General features: G+C 44.5%; 1 protein-coding gene across 1 annotated transcript in view; it reads right to left on the bottom strand.

Moving 5' to 3' along the window:
* The window catches only part of LOC148148893 (immunoglobulin superfamily member 3-like), a 108,573-nt gene that overhangs the window by 14,996 nt on the left and 71,956 nt on the right, over window positions 1-21,621 (bottom strand). The window contains 3 exon segments of the mRNA XM_087991033.1: window positions 7,243-7,461; window positions 7,464-7,571; window positions 17,640-17,984. Coding sequence (XP_087847159.1) covers window positions 7,243-7,461; window positions 7,464-7,571; window positions 17,640-17,984 — 672 coding nt within the window.

The following is a 21,621-nucleotide window of genomic DNA, read 5'->3' as shown; positions in this document are numbered from 1 at the left end:
GACGTTTGTCAATCTGTCTCATCACCTCCTCAAAGAACTCAATAAGATTTGTGAAGCATGACCTGCCCCTCACAAAGCCATGCTGACTGCCTTTAATCACGCTATGGTTTTCCAAATAGTCATAAATCCTATCCCTCAGAATTATTTCCAAAACCTAGCTGACCACAGATGTAAGACTGACTGGTCTGTAATTGCCAGGGATTTCTCTTTTCCCCTTCTTGAAAAGAGGAACAACATTCGCCTCCTTCCAATCCTCTGGTACGACTCCAGTGGAAATTGAGGAAGCAGAGATCTTCGCCAGGACTTAGTAAACTAATTTCTCACTTCCCAGAGCAGCCTAGGATAAATCTGGTCTGGCCCTGGGGACATGTCAATCTTAATGTTTGCCAAAATTTGCAGCACATCAACTTCCTCAATCTTGGTGTGTTCAAGCCTGTTTCCTGGTTCCTCAAAGTTCTCATTCACAACAAAGCCCCTTTCCTTAGTGAAAACCGAAGCAAAAAACTCATTTTGGGCTTCCTCTATCTGCTCAGACTCCATGCACAAGTTTCCTACACTATCCCGACACTTTCTCCCTGATCATTCTCTTATTCCTCACATATGTGCAAAATGACCTTGGGTTCTTCCTAAACCTTCCTGCCAAGCCTTTCTCTTGTCCCCTCCTGGCTCTCCTCAGTCCATTTTTATGCTCCTTGCTAGTAAGCCTGTAATCCACTAAACCTGTGCTAGAGCCTTCCTTCCTCAACCTTACATAAGATGCCTTCTTCCTTTTGATGAGAAGCTCTTCTGTTCTCATTATCCAACGCTCCTTAATATTAACCCTTCTTGCCTGTTTCAGAGGAACAAATTTGTGCATCACTCGCTACAACTGCTCCTGAAACAGTCTCCATGTGTCTGTTGTGTCATTTCTGTGGAACAATTGCTCCCAATCTGTACTTCCCAACTCCTGTCTGATAGCATCATAATTTCCTTTTCTCCGATAAAATATTTTCCCATGGTAACTGCTCCTTTCCCTTTCCAAGGCTATGGTAAATGTGAGGCAGTTGTGATCACTGTCACCAAAGTGTTCTCCCACCGCGAGATCTGACACCTGTCCTGGCTCATTGCTGAGCGGCACGGTGGCACAGTGGTTAGCACTGCTGCCTCACAGCGCCAGAGACCCGGGTTCAATTCCCAACTCAGGCGACTGACTGTGTGGAGTTTGCACATTCTCCCCGTTTCTGTGTGGATTTCCTCCAGGTGCTCCAGTTTCCTCTCACAGTCCAAAGATGTGCAGGTCAGGTGAATTGGCCATGCTAAATTACCCGTAGTGTTAGATAATAAGGGGTAAATGTAGGGGTATGGGTGGTTTGCGCTTCGGTGGGTCGGTGTGGATTTGTTGGGCTGAAGGGCCTGTTTCCACACTGTAAGTAATCTAATCAAATCCAAAATGGCCTGTCTCCTCATTGGCTGGTCTACACACCGATTAAGGAAACCCTCCTGAACACACCTGACAAAATCGGCTCCATCCAAACCATCTGCACTACGGAGGTTCCAATCAAAACTGGAAAAGTTGATGTCACCCATGACAGCAATTCAGCTACATCTGCATTTTCCAAAATCTGCTGGCTTATGAGCTCTTCAATTTCCCTACTGCTATTAGGGGGTCTGTAGAAAACCTCCAATGAGGTGGCTGTTCCTAACTTCCACCCATACTGACTCAGTAGACAAACCTTCTTCGACAACTTTTGTTTCTGTAGCTGTGATCCACTTTCTGATTAACAATGCTACACCCCCTCATCTTTTTCCTTCCTCCCTGTTCTAAACCCTGGAAAATCTAGCAACCATTCCTGCCCCTATGAAACCCATGTCTCCATTATGGCCACAACATCATCACAATCATCGCCTCAAGTTCTGATCCATGCTCTAAGTTCATCCCTCTAATTTCTGACACTCCTTGCATTAAAGCAGACACACTTTAACCAATCTTTTTGTTCCATCACATGGAAAACCTTCCCAATAGATTCACTACATCCTATCACTCCCCCATCTACAACTACTCCCCTCTCAGACATGTGGCTCTGGTTCCCACCTACCTCATTCCTGAAGAAGGGCTAATGCCCGAAACGTCAATTCTCCTGTTTCCTAGATGCTGCCTGACCTGCTGCGCTTTTCCAGCCTCATTCCTGAAGAAGGGCTAATGCCCGAAACGTCAATTCTCCTGTTCCCTAGATGCTGCCTGACCTGCTGCGCTTTTCCAGCCTCATTCCTGAAGAAGGGCTAATGCCCGAAACGTCAATTCTCCTGTTCCCTAGATGCTGCCTGACCTGCTGCGCTTTTCCAGCAACACATTTCCATCTCTTCCCACCTACCTGCCAAACTAGTTTAAACACTCTGGAACCATTCAAGCAAATCTCCCACCCAGGACAATTGTGCCCCTCCAGTTCAGGTGCAAACTGTCCTTCATGTACAGGTCCCACCTTCCCCAGAATGAATCCCAATGGTCTAAGTATCTGAAGTCCTACATCCTGCACCAGCCTCACAGCCACGTGTTAAGCTGCACTCGCTGCCTGTTCCTCACCTCACTGTCTCGTGGCACCGCTAGCAAACCCAAGATCACTACTCTACTTATCCTGCTCTTCAGCTTCCAACCTAGCTCTCTGTAGGCAATTTTCAGATCCTCAATCCCTTTCCTGGCTATATCATTGGTGCCAATATGTACCACAATTTCTGGCTGCTCACCCTTCCCCTTCAGAATCTTGTAAACCCGATCGGCGACATCCCGGACCCTGGCACCAGGGAGACAACATACCTTCCGGAAGTCCCGTTCCTGACTACAAAATCTCCTGTCAATCCGTCTGACTATTGATTCGCTTACCACTAGCGCTTTTCTATTCTGCTCCTTCCCTTTTGAGCCACACTGCCAGGCACAGTGCCAGAGAACTGACAACTATGGCTTTCTCCTGTTAGGGCGTCCCCACCAGCAACATCCAAAACAGTATACTTACTGCTGAGGGAATGGCCACAGGAGATCCTTACTCTGTCTGTTGGTTCCCTTTCCTCCCCCGACTGTGCTTATCCTGTGTCTGGGGAGTGACTACCTCCCTGTACATCCTCTCAATTTCTCCCTCAGCCTCCTGGATGATCTGCAGTTCATCCAACTCCAGCTCCTGTTCTCTAACTCGATTTTCAAGGAGCTGGAGTTGGGTGCACTTCCCGTAGATGTGGTTGACAGAGACATGTGTAGTATCTCTCACCATTTTCACATTCTGCAGGAGGAACATGCAACTGCCGTAACAGCCATGCCCCACTAATCTGAAAGCCCTCACAGGACTAAACAAGGAAGAGAAAAAGAAGAAAACCTAAAAAAACTTACCGAGTATACAGAGTCATAATGAAGTTAGAGGAGGTGTGTGGGAGGGGAGCCCTATGGTGTCGGGTCTCAGGCTTAGATCTCACCCACTTGAAAAACAATCACTTACCTTCCCAGCAGGCTCAGCTTCTTCGACTGTCTGCTCCCGCCATCCAAACTTGATAAGGCCGCTGGGACGCAAAGGTAGGATCTTTATAGAAACACTTACCTTCCCTGTAGGCTCCACCTCTTTCGCTATCTGCTCCCCCCCCCGCCCAAACGCAAATGTAGTGCTGGAAAGACACAGCAGGTCAGGCAGCATCCGGGGAGCAGGAGAATTGACGCTTTGGACTTAAACCCTAATGAAGAGCTAATATCCAAAATGTTGATTCACCAGCTCCTCAGATGCTGCCTGACCTCCTGAGCTTTTCCAGCACCAAATTCTTGACTCTAACCTCCAGCATTTGCAAACATCAATTTCTGCTTTTGTGAAGGTAGTAATGGAGACCACAAGAAGAGCTGAGGAGCTGCAGGAGAGTGCACAGCCTAGGCAGAGGTTGCTCTCAACAAAGAATTCACCTCTGTGGGTAAAGTTTACTCAGAAAGAACAGGGAGAGGACAAGAAGCCATAATTTTGAGACATACAGGATCAAACCAGTTGCTGATAGTGAAAGATGAGCGAATTTGCACTCTTTCTGATCTCGTACCCGGGAGTACGGTAATTTGTAGGATAGATGGACAGAAATTTAGTGTTCCCTTGTGTAAGATCAGGTTAGAGTGCCAACCCAAGACTGGGAGATGTTACAGTGGAAGTGATTGACAGAGTGTCAGTTCCAGGAAATCAGTTTGTTCTTGGGAATTATTTGGCAGGATCCAAGATGGGAGTGACAACTCTTGTTGTGGAGAAGCCCAAGGAGGACCAAGAAACTGAAGATTTAAGCAAGAAATAGCCTGGTATTTTCCCAGACTGTATGGTAACCAGATCCCACTATCATAACTCACAGCATGGAGCAAAAACTAAAGATAAAGATGAAGGAATTGAGGTTCAGTTAGCGGGCATCCTGTTTGATGTAATAGTGCAGAAAAGACCTGAACAGGCAGAGTCAGACATAAGTGTTTAGTCCTGAAAGGCTAATGGACTTACATTAACATGACAAGATGTTAAAAGTTATGTATGTAGATGTGTACTCCAAAAAGGAGGCAGAGAATATTCCAGAGGGTTATAATCTGAAAGATAGAATCCTAGGATGGAAATAGAGACCAGGGTAAGTTAGTGCAGAGGAGAAATGGGCTGAAGTGCACCAGATTGTGTTGCTGGTCGCGTACAGACAGGAAGTGTTACGGGTAGCACATGAACTACCTGTTGGAGGTCATCAAGGGGTATGAAAGACTTGGGCTAAGGTACAAAAGCATTTTTATTGGCCTGGAATGCACAAGGATGTGGTTAACTTTTGCCGACGTGTCATATGTGGCAAATGGTAGGTAAGCCACAGGCAGTAATAAAACCAGCCCCTTTGTTGCCAATTCCCGCATTTGAAGAAACTTTCGCGCAGGTTGTAATTGATTGTGTCAGTCCCCTACTACTAAAAGTGAGAACCAGTAATAGTTAACCGTAATGGATGTGTCTACCAGATTTCCAGAGGCAATTCCATTATTGGGGCAACACGGTAGCCTCACCGCTCCAGGGACCCAGGTTCGATTCCAGCCTTGGGCGACTGTCTGTGTGCAGTTTGCACATTCTCCCCATGTCTGCATGGGTTTCCTCCGCATGTTCCGGTTTCCTTCCACAATCCAAAGATGTGCAGGTCAGGTGAATTGGTGATGCACAATTCCCCATAGTGTTAGATACATTAGTCAGGGATAAATATAGGGTAGGGAATGGGTCTGAGTGGGTTATTCTTCAAAGGGTTGGGGTGGACTTGTTGGGCTGAAAGGCCTGTTTCCATACTGTAGGGAATCTAACCATTACAGAGTATCAAGGCAAAAGGAGGAGTTAATAGCTTTCTTCACACAGTATGGGCTACCCAAAGAGATTCGGTCAGACCAAGGGTCAAATTTTACTGCTAGGCTGTTTAAAGAGGTATACTTGGGCATACTGCACTTTAAATCAAGTATGTATCATCCTGAGTCCCAGGGAGCTTTAGAAAGGTGGCATCAGACCTTGTTGACAGCATACAGTCAGGATTACACAAATGTTTGGGATAAAGGTATCCCATTCATATTGTTTACCATTAAAGATGCCCCAAATGAGTCTACTCAGTTCACTCCCTTTGAGTCAATATTCAAGCATGAAGTGAGAAGCCCTTTGAAATTAATTAAAGAAAAATTGACAGGACCAAAGTCAGAGATCTCACACTGAGATTACGTATTTTATCGTAGATTCTGAGGTGAGGGAGAGTCTAAATTGGGTCGGCGAGTTGGCTAAACAGCACCTAAAGAGGGCTCAGTGTAGAATGAAAAAGGTAGCAGATAAAAACTCTGAGATTTGGATGTTTTCCCGAGGGGATAATATGTCAATACCGTTACTAGTACTAGGGGATCCCTTCAAAACCAGGTTTAGTAGTTCCTATCAAATTGAGAAAAAGTTGAGTCAGGTGAACTAATAAAGGTGCCAAATAGAAAAAAAAAGGTATTGGGTATGTCATGTGAACATGTTGAAACCGTATTATACTAGAGAGAAAGAACTGGAGAAACAGGTGTTAGTTACTGCCCCGCAGAGTGAAGAATCAAATCCAGATGGTGTAACCTTGAGGAGTGGGATAAGTGAGTAAACTAGCTGTCTCATGAGCAAAGAACACAGTTGAAAGGTTTGTTACTGCAGTATAAGGACAGATGTAAGTATCAGATGGGGAGCTCGTCCAGGATGCTTTCTCCCTCCCCATACACCAGGCCTTGTCATTACTCAGGCAGCTACTACACACAACCCATTGTCAGCCAGTAACTGTTCCCATCAGTAGCTGCTCATTCCCCCAGACTGACCATAACACACTCCTTTGTCTGTTCAACAGTTTTTCTCTCACACTGGACTCTATCTCCATCTATCATTTACCCTCACCCTCCTCCCACCCTTTCTTCTTCTGTACAGAACCCATCATTTTCCTCATTGTCATTCATTCTATACAAGGGTCACTGGACTCACGACATTAATTCTGATTTCTCCCCACAGATGCTGTCAGATTTGCTGAGATTTTCCAGCAATTTCTGTTTTTTTTTTATCCTCAGAAATGGAATTAGAAATAGTCTCTGAGTGTTATTGTTTGAAAGACAAAGTATTAATGAGGAAATTGAGACCATCCCAAATCCCAAGTGATGAGCAATGGATAATTGTCCATCAGGTGGGCACTCCATCTGAGGACCAGAACGAAATTTTACAAACTAGCTCGTGAAATTCCAATGGCAGGCCATTTACGGATGAGGAGACCGCACTCTAAAGTATTAAAACATTTTTATTTGTCAGGATTATATAAAGATGTTACATTTTAAGATACGAGCTAGTCCATGTCAGGACTTGGGGAATTCCCAACCGTCAATTAAAGCTTCACCTTTAATCCCGATCAGAGCTTTTGAAGAACCGTTTAGCAGGGTCTTAGTAGATTGTGCAGGAGCCCGACCTAAACCCAGGAATGACAACCAATGGGTCACTGCAGTGGTTCAAGAAGGCACCTCAGCACTACCTTCTCAAGGGCAATTAAAGATGGGCAATAAATGCTGGCTCAGCCAGTGACACCCACATCTCACAAAACAATTAAATAAATTACTGAACCTGAGCTCAGCTTCCTCCCCACAGAGAATCCATTCCTGAGATCACTGTCCATCACCTTCTCAATCTTCTTGATCACAAACTGATCTCCAATTCATTCATTGGGCACGAGGTTATTGCAGGAGGAGATTGTCATGTAAACTCTACTTACTGGTGACATTGAGCTGGCTTCCTCTCCCATAGAAATGACCCCGCACTGAATAGTAATATACTCCAGTGTCACTGGGCTGCACGTTTGTGAAGCTCAGAAGGAAGCGGTTACTGGAGGAGTCTCTGCAAGGCTGGAATCGTTCAGTGAATCCTGGGCTCCATTGTGTGGGCCCACTTCCTGGATGTGTTAAAACCAGCTCCATAATTTGCTCTGGGGACAGTCGGGGTGTGTCACTGCGGTGTTCCTCATGGTGCACTGTAACCGAATATTGTGACCCTCAGTGACATCTTCCAGGCTCGGAGATTGGAGAAGGATTGGACCAGTGATACCTTTAAAGCATATTATGACAATCAGTTTATTCCCACAAGAGCAGATTTTCCATACTGCCGTAATGAAACAACCTGACAGGATAGTAGGAGCCTTCAGTTAAACATAGAGAACACATTGTTACACTGAACGATTGTGATGCATCTGTGACTGATTCAGATAAAAAAACTCCATAAACATAAATAATTAAATAAACAGTGTGTTAAATAATATTTCTCAATTCTTGCCAGAATCTGATCAGCATTTTGGACGCACCACCATTTTCTGCAGCAGTTTCAAAACTCATGTTCACTTCTATCAAGAAGGACAAGGGCAGCAGATATAAAGGAACACTACCCACTGCATGTTTCCCTTCAAATCACTCATTATCCTGCCTTGGAATATATCATTGTTTCTTTGTAATGACTGTAATGTGGTCTGCCAGGTAGGTGCCATAGAACAGGAGTTCCCTGATTGGGACTGTTAACCCGGTCCAATCAGGGACCCCTGACTGACAGCTAAGAACAGGAGTGTCTGAGGTTCTGCTTATTATGGACCAGGTCAGATAAACCATTGGCAAAATGACTTGATGAACTTCTGCCCATTTCTCCTGGGCTTGTGATGGACTCCATATCCTCATTAAGACATTGTTTTTAAGTTAATAACATTTAGGGATACATTTGGATTCTTTTTCTGTTTATGCCTTTTGATACAATTGCTGTAAATTTTCCTTTTTCTGCAGTAACTCAGTTAATCTACCTGAGATAAAGATGTCTGCATTATCATCTATCTGTTCTCGGTTTGTGTCAACCATCCAAAATAACAGGGTCTCTACTCATTCCACTTCAACTTTCTTATTAGTACTCTTTGCTCTCCCTGTTTCAACTGGTGACTTTGTGACCTCATTTCCACATAGTCAGGAAAAATCCCAGGGTATGTGTCTTCCACTGTCTGTCCAATCACCGAAGGTAGCACTCCTACCTGTGACCCAGCTGTATCATTAGCAAGGATAAATTGCATTCCTAGAACTAAGAGTTTGTCCAGTATTCATTCCATGACTTCTCTATTCTTCACTGGGCACTCGAAGCTCACCTTGCATAATTCAACACTTCTTGTCTCCCCTTGAAGTCCTGGTTCTAGCACCTTTTCTAGCAATAGTCCACCAGAAGTACACATCTCCTCATTTTTCAGCACCACAGATTGAGACCACCCTGTGTCTCTTAATATTGTAACCTCTTTACCTGCTGCTCCTAGCCTATGCAGGTAAATTTTACCTTCACAGGTTTCTGGTTTAAGAAGATCTGGCACTTCCTCCTTAACCAACCTCCAACAGCTTGTACATTCTGATGTAGCTTTCTAGTCTCCATTGTGTTTTCCATTACCACGCCAACAAAAGTCACTGGCTTATCCTGTTTTCCTATATCTGGCTCCCCAGTGTCTTTCCTAACTCACCAACACTGTGATTTCATGTGGCCTATTTTATTGCAGTGAAAACACTGAAGCTTTTTAACTTCTCTTTCCTGTTCAAGGATTTCCTTTTTAAGCTGTGGCAAGTTATCCTTATGATCATCACCAAGATCTACCTTTCCCTTTCCAAGTAAGGATTGCTCTTTTCCCCAATTTTTTGAGTGGGAGCAGCGGCCGAGTAAAGGCGAACCCGGGAGACTACAGCTAAGGTAAAACAGTTTGTTTCAAAATTACTTACCTGTAGCGGGCAGCGGTGTTTTTTATTCTCTCTTCACAAAAAGAGCGGGAACAGCAGAGGAAGTGACGGCAAACAGAGGGGCAGCCGGGAAGGAGAACTGTGAGTATAAATACTCACCCTTTAATCACCAACGGTCATTTGAGTGGGAGCAGCGGAAGTGAGGTTGGAGCGCATAGCTGGGCGGGAAGGTAAGTGATTAGTATTTGAGTGGGTGTGTTCTACACCCCAGGTAAGTGACTCAGTGTTATTGACTCAGTGTTCTTGTTTTTGGAGAAAGTGTACAGTCATGGCAGCGCAGGCGGTGAAATGTTCCTCCTGCAGGATGTTTGAGGTAGGGGTGACCACCGATACTCCTGCCGACTTCGTCTGCAGGAAATGCAGTCAGATCCTGATCCTCACCGAACGAGTTAGGGAACTGGAACTGGAGTTGGATGAACTGAGGATTATTCGAGAGGCTGAGAGGGTGATTGATAGAAGCTACAGGGACATAGTTACGCCGGAGAACAGAGGTAGCTGGGTAACAGTTAGAGGTGGGAAGGGGAAGAAGCAGGCAGTGCAGGGTTCCCCTGTGGTCGTTCCCCTAAAAAATAAATATACAGCTTTGGAAACTGTTGGGGGGGACAGCGTTGCAGGTGTAAGCTGCAGTGAAGGGGTCTGTGGCTCTGAGACTCAGAAGGGAAAGGGGGAGAGGAGGAGAGCGCTAGTTATAGGGGACTCTCTAGTTAGAGGGACGAACAGGCGGTTCTGTGGACATGGGCGAGACTCACGGATGGTTTGTTGCCTCCCGGGTGCTAGGGTCCGAGACGTCTCAGACCGTGTCTTCAGAATCCTTAAGGGGGAGGGTGTGCAGCCAGAAGTCGTGGTGCACATTGGCACCAACGACATAGGTAGGAAGAGGGGTGGGGAGGTCATTCAAGAGCTCAAGGAGTTAGGCTGGAAGCTAAAAGCTAGGACAGACAGAGTCGTCATCTCTGGGTTGTTGCCGGTGCCACGTGACAGTGAGGCAAAGAATAGGGAGAGAGTGCAGTTGAACACGTGGCTGCAAGGCTGGTGTAGGAGGGAGGGCTTCAGATATTTGGACAATTGGACTGCATTCTGGGGAAGGTGGGACCTGTACAAACAGGACGGGTTGCACCTGAACCAGAAGGGCACCAATATCCTGGGGGGTAGGTTTGCTAGCACTCTTCGGGGGGGTTTAAACTAATTTGGCAGGGGGATGGGATCCGGACTTGTAGTCCAGCAAGTAGGTTAGCTGTTTGTCAGGATGCCCAAGACTGTAGGGAGGCTGTGGAGAATGTAGCACTGACAGGGACTACTTGCGGACACAGAGATGGGCTCAAATGCGTATACTTCAACGCAAGGAGTATCAGAAATAAGGTGGGTGAACTTAAGGCGTGGATCGGTACCTGGGACTACGATGTTGTGGCCATCACGGAAACGTGGATAGATGTGGGACAGGAATGGCTGTTGGAGGTTCCTGGTTACAGGTGTTTCAGTAAGATTAGGGAGGGTGGGAAAAAAGGAGGGGGGGTGGCATTGCTAATTAGAAATGGTATAACGGCTGCAGAAAGGAAGTTTGAGGGGGATCTGCCTCTGGAGGTAGTATGGGCTGAAGTCAGAAATAGGAAAGGTGCAGTCACCTTGTTGGGTGTTTACTATAGGCCCCCCAATAGCAGCAGAGATGTGGAGAAACAGATTGGGAAACAGATTTTGGAAAGGTGCAGAAGCCACAGGGTCGTAGTCATGGGCGACTTCAACTTCCCAAATATTGATTGGAAGCTCTTTAGATCAAGTAGATTGGATGGGGCGGTGTTTGTGCAGTGTGTCCAGGAAGCTTTTCTAACGCAGTATGTAGATTGTCCAAACAGAGGGGAGGCCATATTGGATTTGGTACTCGGTAATGAACCGGGACAAGTGGTGGGCTTGTTAGTGGGTGAACATTTTGGTGATGGTGACCACAATTCTGTGACTTTCACCTTGGTTATGGAGAGAGATAGGTGCGCACAACAAGGTAGATTTTATAATTGGGGGAAGGGAAATTACTATGCTGTAAGGCAGGATTTGAGGAGCATACGTTGGGAGCATAGGCTGTCAGGGAAGGATGTGGTGGAAATGTGGAACTTTTTCAAAGAGCAGATACGACGTGTCCATGATATGTATGTACCTATCAGGCAGGAAAGAAATGGTCGTGTGAGGGAGCCTTGGTTGACGAGAGAGGTTGAATGTCTGGTAAAGAGGAAGAAGGAGGCTTACATAAGGTTGAGGAAACAGGATTCAGACAGAGCAGTGGAGGGATACAGGATAGCCAGAAGGGACCTGAAGAAAGGGATTAGGAGAGCTAAGAGAGGGCATGAAAAATCGTTGGCGGATAGGATCAAGGATAACCCCAAGGCATTTTATGCGTATGTGAGAAACATGAGAATGACGAGAACGAGGGTAGGTCCGATCAAGGACAGTAGTGGGAGACTGTGTATTGAGTCGGAAGAGATAGGAGAGGTCTTGAACAAGTACTTCTCTTCAGTATTTACGAACGAGAGGGACCGTATTGTAGAAGAGGAGAGTGTGAAATGGACTGGTAAGCTAGAAGAGATACCTGTTGGGAAGGAAGATGTGTTGGACATTTTGAACAACTTGAGGATAGACAAGTCCCCCGGGCCTGACGGGATATATCCTAGGATTATGTGGGAAGCAAGAGAGGAAATTGCAGTACCGTTGGCAATGATCTTCTCGTCTTCACTGGCAACGGGGGTGGTACCAGGGGACTGGAGAGTAGCGAATGTTGTGCCCCTGTTCAAAAAAGGGAATAGGGATAACCCTGGGAATTACAGGCCTGTTAGTCTTACTTCTGTGGTAGGCAAAGTAATGGAAAGGGTACTGAGGGATAGGATTTATGAGTATCTGGAAAGACACTGCTTGATTAGGGACAGCCAGCACGGATTTGTGAAGGGTAGGTCTTGCCTTACAAGTCTTATTGAATTCTTCGAGGAGGTGACCAAGCATGTGGATGAGGGAAGAGCAGTGGATGTAGTGTACATGGATTTTAGTAAGGCATTTGATAAGGTTCCCCATGGTAGGCTTATGCGGAAAGTCAGGAGGCATGGGATAGAGGGAAATTTGGCCAATTGGATAGAAAACTGGCTAACCGGTCGAAGGCAGAGAGTGGTGGTAGATGGTAAATATTCAGCCTGGAGCCCAGTTACAAGTGGAGTTCCGCAGGGATCAGTTCTGGGTCCTCTGCTGTTTGTAATTTTTATTAATGACTTAGATGAGGGAGTCGAAGGGTGGGTCAGTAAATTTGCAGATGATACGAAGATAGGTGGAGTTGTGGACAGTGAGGAGGGCTGTTGTCGGCTGCAGAGGGACTTAGATATGATGCAGAGCTGGGCTGAGGAGTGGCAGATGGAGTTCAACCCTGCCAAGTGTGAGGTTGTCCATTTTGGAAGAACAAATAAGAATGCGGAATACAGGGTTAATGGTAGGGTTCTTAGTTAGGTGGAGGAACAGAGGGATCTTGGGGTCTATGTACATAGATCTTTGAAGGTTGCCACTCAGGTGGATAGAGTTTGTAAGAAGGCCTATGGAGTATTATCGTTCATTAGCAGAGGGATTGAATTCAAGAGTCGTGAAGTGATGTTGCAGCTGTACAGGACTTTGGTTAGGCCACAGTTGGAGTATTGTGTGCAGTTCTGGTCGCCTCACTTTAGGAAAGATGTGGAAGCTTTGGAGAGGGTGCAGAGAAGATTTACCAGGATGTTGCCTGGAATGGAGAGGAAGTCGTACGAGGATAGGTTGAGAGTTCTCGGCCTTTTCTCGTTGGAACGGCGAAGGATGAGGGGTGACTTGATAGAGGTTTATAAGATGATCAGAGGAATAGATAGAGTAGACAGTCAGAAACTTTTTCCCCGGGTACAACAGAGTGTTACAAGGGGACATAAATTTAAGGTGAAGGGTGGAAGGTATAGGGGAGATGTCAGGGGTGGGTTCTTTACCCAGAGAGTGGTGGGGGCATGGAATGCGCTGCCTGTGGGAGTGGTAGAGTCGGAATCATTGGCGACCTTTAAGCGGCATTTGGATAGGTACATGGATGGGTACTTAATCTAGGTTAGAAGTTCGGCACAACATCGTGGGCCGAAGGGCCTGTTCTGTGCTGTATTGTTCTATGTTCTATGTTCTATGTTCAATCTCTATCCCCCATGGATTAAAATTGATTTTGGAAGCAAAACTTTGATTTACGAACCAACTCATAATCATCAACCATTTCAGCTGCTATTCTTGTCGTTTTAACTCACTGTTCTTCTACATGAGTTCTCACAACATCAGGAAGTGAATTTTTAACCTCCTTCAAAATACCTGTCTCTCTAAGAGAGTCATACTTTTGCTCTGTTTTTAATGCCCTTATCCGCTTCTCAAAATTACTTTGTTTGCATGTTCCCTCCTTCCATTCCTGAGACGTTGCCTGTAGGCTTCTGGCACAAGCTCATCTGCACCTAAGATGGCTTTCGTCACCTCCTCTTATGCCCCAGATAGCTCCTCTGATGGTGATGCAAATACCTGACTAGCTCTAACTACAAGTTTTGTTTGGATCAACAAAACCCACATGGTCACTAGCCATCGCATTTGTTTAGCCACTTTTTCAAATGAGATGAAAAAAGGCTTCCACATCCTTCTCATCAAATTTAGACAAAGCTTGAATATATTTAAACATTTCTCACCAGGCCTTTAGCTACCATGGGTTTGCTCATCCTCACTCAGCTTACCCTCAGCCTACAGCTCCATCCGTTAAAGCTGACTTGCCCGTCTAAGTGCCAATTAAATTGAAACTCCTTCTCTTTCTTCCTTTCCTTTCCTCTCTTTCCTTTTCTGTCTCTTTTTCTCTTGCTCTTTCTTGCTCTTCTTCTCTCTCTTTCTCGCTCCTTTTCTCTGTCTTCTCTCTCTCTTCCTCTCTCTCTCTTTTCTCTCTTTCACTCCCTTTTTCTTTTTGTTCAGGAAAGTGATTCGTTCTTTTTTTCATTTCCTCTGCTTTTAATCAGTATTCAAAGTGTTTCATTTTCAATTAAATTTTAGCCATCCCTAAAATTCTGATGGCATTTCCAGCAAATGTAAATGGTGGACTATTGCTGTAATTATCTCTCCTTTCCTCACGGAAGGAGACAGCTCCAACCCCAGCTTGTCTGCTAATTCTAGCAGCTTGGCCTTCGCCACATTTTTTAAAACCCTCAACATCACTTCTTCCAAACCTAGAAAACTCTTAGTGACTGAAAGAGCCATTGCTATCCCAAGCACGGTTTAAATCAACTGAATTCAACACCTGGAACAAAAGACACTAACACCTACCACTCGCTGCCTTCGAATCCAACAACCCTAATCCCAAATCGGAACGATAGAACAAATCCTGCAAAAAGCTCCCAGTCTTCTATGGACCAGGCCAGACCCCCTCAAAACATTCCAAGAAAGTGGCTCAGACTCTAACCTTGCTCGTTGTTTTAAGCAGGTAGAACATGGATATTCCAGGAGGAATGCAGTTGGTGGAACCACGTAGTTTTAAACAAAACAGAATTTATTTGCAAGATTACCAAATGAAACACAAAAAAAACAGAATACAGAATATAGAATAACTTATCCTAACTGAACACCCAACGGATTATCCCAACGTAATGATGCTGTTCCAAATATTTGCAACAATCCCCATAAAGACCTCTAGGCACAGAAGGTAAAACCAAATGCAGGGTCTTACAGGAGAGACGTCAGAGACAGGATCAGCATGGAGCTGCTTCTTTGGGTCCAGCTGGTTTTACAATTGCCTGACTGCTTTCAGTGAATAGCCAGACTGCCAAAACCAAACCAAACCAGAAAAAGCTGAGCTGGGAGAACTGGCCACTCCCCTTTCATTGTACTAGTGTTTATGTTTTAAAACATAAAAGCCTTTGGCTTGAGGCTGTAACTGTTAGCGATAATGAAACTGGCCCTAAAACCCATCCAAGCCTCGACTTTGCAACGTCCCTGAAAAAAAATCCAAGGACAACAAATCTTGCTAAAGGAGCAGCATCATCACATGATCACACTGAGAGCTGGCTCTGAGGGAGATGGATCAGTGTCAAGGATTCTGCACATGTAAATAAAGGGTGACTTGGTGATGAGATACCGGCTTCTGTAGAGCTCCGTCATCCCTCATGGTCACTGGGTCAAAATCCTGGAATTCCCTGTCTCAGGGTATTGTGGATCTACCTACAATACATGGACTGCAGCAATTCAAGAAGGCAGCTCACCATCAGTGATAGCAACATTAATAATTAATAATAATAATAATAATAATAATAGTAATGGTTTCAGTCGTGATGATAATGGTGATGGTGATGATGGTATTAGCAGACCATCTAGAAATGACTCGTATGGTGTCATGAAGGATAAATAATGCCAGACACCTTTATTGGAATGCTTTGATGAGGTGAGAAGCAGGATAGATAAGGGGGAATCCAGTCGATAATGCATCTGAATTTACAAAATATTTTTGATAAGGTACCACACATTAAGCTACTTAATACGAATAGAGTCCTCCTTGTTGCAGGTAGTAAGGACAGATGATTTACTGACTAAACAATGGCAGGGAGTTGGGATAAATGTGACATTTTCAGGGGGCAATCCTTAAGTTAAGCTGCATATCCTGAAGTTCCCTAAGTTTTAACAATTCAAAACTATCACCATTCATCAGGAGAAGCACCCACTAGGACTCTATTCTAGAAAAATCTGGCTATCCAAACAATATGTGCCTCTCTGAAATGAAAAACAATCCAATTCCATCAACCTGTAAGCATCCTAATCATTTCAATGTTTACTTTTTCTGCTCATAAAATCTCTCCCAATGCAAACAATTTCCCATTCACACTCCAAGAACTGTTTCTGTCAGATTGATTTCTTTAAAAAAAAGCATCATTCCAGAAATACAGTAATCGTAATCTTTAAATCCTCTCATACACACAAAGACGAAAACCTACATGTCACTAGTACAGAATCCAAACTCATGCTAAATTGTATTAAAATTAGACAGAAACCATACACCTCACATCAGTGTTTAGACTCTAATGGGGTGAATGCACTAGTAATCAAGCCCCATTTAACTACAAGCCATACAAAATGTGTGACTGAATCAACACTACAGCCATTTTATGTATTTTCTGTCCTCTGATACAAAGTTAAAAAATAGCAGGTTGATTCATGACCTCAAACATGACATTTATTATCAGCAAGACAGATTTTTGAAACAAGCAGAAAACGTGATCAACAACTGCATTTCTATTTGAGATTAAACTATATCCTACTAATCTCAAACATACATTCATTTACAACAGAGTAACACGTCTCTGCAGAAATAATTCCTGCTCTTTGTCGAAAAAATGCCTGAAAGCAAGACCATCCCAGTGCAGCAAGGACATCACATCAGAAGTTAGAATGTGCTGACATCTCAGAATTTCTTCAATTTCATGTGAATTGGGTAAAATCAGTGCTTTCTGTCTGCACTTTACAGAATCCTTCTTATGCATTTCATGACTTTTCTCAATGAAACAGTATACTCCCAGCTTGGACTGCTCCTGCACACTTGTTAGAATTGAACTTATAAATAAGATTGTCACCACTGTTCTTATTTTTCCACCCAATCTGAGTGTCCTCACATCTCTCTGCATTATATCTGATCTACGATAGGCTGCCCACCCTCCTCCATGGGACAAGTAAAAGAGAAAGCCCCAGGACCTACCTGAACCAGGATGGGGTCTGTAGCAAGGCTGTCAACAACATTCAACACGACTATTATGATTACTCATCCCCAGTCAGGTGGTTTGAATGGCTGGAGTATAATGTAGAATAATGACAACATCTCAGCTTCAATCCCAGTCTCAGCTGTGGGAGCTCATGCAGAGCAATCCCCTCTCCTTTTCCTGTGCTCGATGTGAAGTGGTTCCCTTTAACCTGGATTGAACCAATTGTCTCTGGAATGAAGAGAGATGTATGTGCCCCTTTGCTTTGTGGTTCATTCCCAGTTCCTGGGAGATTCCCCTGCAGATGTGGCACCTCACAGAGCAATATCCCTGAATCTGCTGTTTCAGCCCGATGGCACTGACACTCTTGTGAGTTGAATGGAATTAATATTACTCATTCTCCAGGATAAAGCTCCACATTTCCCACAGAATCCTTCTCCCATTGTCACAAAATATCCCCTTTCACTCCCCCCAACCAACATTGAACCTGAGCTCAGCTTCCTACCCACAGTGAATCCATTCCCAAGATCACTCTCCATCACCATCTCAATCTTCTTGATCACAAACTGATCTCCAATTCATTGAATGGGCAAGAGGTTATTGGTGGAGTGGATTGTCATGTGAACTCTACTTGCTGTTTACAATGAGCAGGCTTCCTCTCCCAAAGATCCTTTCCCAGACTGAGCAGTAATAGACCCTAGTGTCACTGGGCTGGACATTTGTGATGCTCAGAATGAAGCTGTTACTGGAGGAGTCTCTGAAATGCTGGAATCGCTCAGTGAATGCTGGGCTCCATTGTGTGCGGGTCTGTCCTGGATGTGTTAAAACCCACTGTATAACTTGTTCTGGGGAGAGTCGGTGCCAGTGAACATCAGTGTGTGTCACTATGGTGTTCCTCATGGTGCACTGAAACCGGGCAGTGTAACCCTTGATGACACATTCCAGGCTCGGAGACTGGAGAAGGACTGCACCAGTGACACCTTTAAATAAAAAGATGACGATACATTCATTCTCTTAAGAACAGATTCCCTGTACTAATGTATTGAAAAATTCTGACAGGGTGGTAGGAATTTTGAGTTAAATAGAGAGAACACTTTGTTAAACTGTGCCATTGAGCCGTATTTGTGACTGATTCAGCTCAAACAAAATCCATCAACATAAACTGAAATAAGTAAATAAACCATGTGTTAAATCTTATTTCTTAACTCTGTTGAGAATCTCATTGATATTTTAGACACATGACTTTCTTCTGTAGCTGTCAAAACCCACTTTCACTTCCATCTGGAAGGACAAGGGCAGCAGATGCATGGGAACACCACCTCTGCAAGATCCCCTCCAAGCACCACACTTTATTGACTTGAAAATATATCACTGTTCATTCAGTGTCACTGGGTCAAACTTCTGGAATTCTCTCCCTAAGAGTATTATGGGTCTACCTGCAGGACATGGACTGCAGTGGTTCAAGAAGGCAGCTCACCCCCAGCAATAACAACAATAATAATGACAATGATGATGACGATGGCGATGGTATGTAAAAATGTATAGCATGAATCAGCAGAGTTACTATGGCATCACAAAGAATACACAATGTCAGACAAATTTACTGGAACTCTTTAATGAGGTATGAAGCAGGATAGATAACGGGGATCCAGTCGATGTCATGTATTTGGACTTTCAAATCATTTTTGATAAGGTACCACATGTGAGGGTATTTAATAAGATGAGAGTCCTTGGTGTTAGAGGTAGTATGGACAGAGGATTGGTTAACTAACCAATGACAGGAGTTGGGATAAAAGGGGCATTTTCAGGGTAACAATCTGTCATTTGTGGAGTGTCACAGGGCTCAGTGCTGGGGCCACAATAATTGACAATCAATGTTAATGACTAGATGGAGAAAGTGAATCGACTGCAGCAAAATTTATGGTTGGCACAAAAATAAATGGGAAGGCAAGTGGTGAGAATGAAACAGTCTGCACAGAGCAATAGACAGGTTCAGTGAGTAGGTACAATGTTGACAGATGAAATATATTGTGGGGAATACAATGTCTTGTACTTCAACAGGAAGAATACATTTTTTTTCTTCATTCAAGATGTGAACATTGCTGGCTAAGCCAGCATTTATTGTCCATCCATAATTGCTCAGGGTGCAGTTAAGAATCGGCTCCTTTGCTGTGGGTCTGGAGTCACATGTAGGCCAAACCAGTAAGGATGGCAGTAAACCAGATGGATGTTTCCCGAGCAATCATTTCATGGTCATCATCAGATGTTTAATACCAGGTTTTTAAGGAATTCAAATTTCAATGTTTTCCATGGAGGGATTTGAATATGGAGTCTCAGAATATCCCCTAGGTCTCTGGGTTAATAATTTAGTGATTATTCCACTTGGTCATTGCCTCCCATGAGAGGAAAGACTGCTTGGCAGCCCAGCACAGAGGGACTGGGAGGATTAGAGAGTGTGCATGAATCAACGAGAGCTAGCATCCAAGATCAGCAGGGAGTAAGGAGGGAAAATGGAATGTTGGCCTTTATTTCAAAAGGAATGGAGGATAACAATAGGGAGACGTTTACTACAACTATACAAGGCATTAGTTAGACCAGAGCTGGAATAATGTGGGCTGTTGTAGGCCCCTTATCTGTGGGAAAATACACTGACATTGGAGGCAGTCCAGAGAAGGTTCACTCAGTTGATCCTGGATATGGAGGGATATTCTTATGAAAAGATGCTGAGTAGGTCAGCTCTGTATTCATCTGGGTTTAGGAGAATGTGAGAAGATACTGAGGAGGTGATGTTGGGTTGATGCAGAGAGGTAGTTTCACCTTGTCTCGGACTCGAGGGTATAATCTCAGAATACCGGGTCACACATTTCAAACAGAGATGAGGAAGAATTACTTGTAACATAACATAGAAAAGTACAGCACAGAACAGGCCCTTCAGCCCATGGTGTTGTGCCGAGGATTATTTCTAATCTAAAATAAAATAACTTAACTTACACACCCCTTAATTCACTGCTGTCCATGTACATCTCCACCATTCGCTTAAATGTTTCTATTGACTCTGCATCCATCACCACCCTGGCAACGCATTCCATACATTCACAACTCTCTGTGTAAAGAACCTACCTCTGACGTCTCCTTTATACCTTCCTCCCAACACCTTAAAATTATGACCCCTTGTGGCAGTCAATCCTGCCCTGGGGAAATGTCTCTGGCTATCGACTCTGTCCATGCCTCTCATTATCTTGTATAACTCGATCAGGTCTCCTCTCTTCCTCCTTCTCTCCAGAGAGAAAAGTCAGAGCTTAGTCAAACTCTCTTCATAAGACATGCCCTCCAGTCCAGGCAGCATCCTGGTAAACCTTCTTTGCATCCTCTCCAAAGCCTCCATATCTTTCCTATAGTAGGGCGACCAGAACTGGACACAATATTCCAAGTGTGGTCTCACCAGGGTTTTGTAGAGCTGTAGAAAAACCTCGCAGATCTTAAACTTGATCCCCCTGTTAATGAAAGCCAAAACACCATATGCTTTCTTAACAACTCTCTCCATATGGGTGGCAACTTGGAGGCATCTATGCGCTTAAAAACAAAAAGCCCTCTGTTTCTCCACACTGCCAAGAATCCTGTCTTTAATCCTATACTCAACATTCAAGTTCAAACTTCCAAAATGCATCACTTTGCACTTATCCAGATTGAACTCCATCTGCCATTCTCAGCCAGCTCTGCATCCTGTCAATGTTATGCTGCAGCCTGCAATATCCCTCAATACTATCAACAGTACCTCCAACCATTGTGTCATCGGCAAATGTACTAACCCACCCCTCAACCTCCTCATCCAAGTCATTTATAAAAACTATAAAGAGCAGAGGCCCAAGAAAACACCCCTGCGGTACACCTCACTACTGACCTCCAGGCAGAATACTTTCCATCTACAACCACTCTCTGCTTTCTGTCAGCCATACAATTCTGAATCCAGATAGCCAAATCTCCCTGTGTCCCATACCTCCTGACTTTATGAATGAGACTACTGTGGGGAAGCTTATCAAATGCCCTGCTGAAGTCCATGTACACCACATCCACTGCTTGACCTTCATCAACCTGTCTCCTCAACTCCTCAAAGGACTCAATAAGATTTCTGAGGCATGACCTGCCCCTCACAAAACCATGCTGACAGCCTTTAATTATACTATGATTTTCCAAATAGTCATAAATCCTATCCCTCAGAATTCTTTCCAAACCCTTGCTGACCACAGATGTAAGACTGACTGATCTCTAATTGCCAGGAATTTCCCTACTCCCAATCTTGAAAAGAGGAACAAGATTTGCTTCTCTCTAATTCTCCGGTCTGAGTTCTGTAGAGATTGAGGAAGCAAATATCTTCGCAAGCAGCTTAGTAACCTCATTTCGTGCTTCTCGGAGCAGCCTAGAATACCATGGGCGGCATGGTGCACAGTGGTTAGCACTGCTGCCTCACAGCGCCAGAGACCTGGGTTCAATTCCCGCCTCAGGCAACAGTCTGTGTGGGGTTTGCACATTTTCCCCGCGTCTGTGTGGGTTTCCTCCACGTGCTTTGGTTTCTTCCCAGAGTCCAAAAATGTGCAGGTCAGGTGAATTGGTCATGCT

Source organism: Chiloscyllium plagiosum, unplaced genomic scaffold, assembly GCF_037043375.1.
Source record: "Chiloscyllium plagiosum isolate Xiang-an unplaced genomic scaffold, Cpla_swu_hap1 HiC_scaffold_10, whole genome shotgun sequence".
Lineage (NCBI taxonomy): Eukaryota > Metazoa > Chordata > Chondrichthyes > Orectolobiformes > Hemiscylliidae > Chiloscyllium > Chiloscyllium plagiosum.
This window is presented reverse-complemented; position numbering and strand designations above follow the sequence as displayed.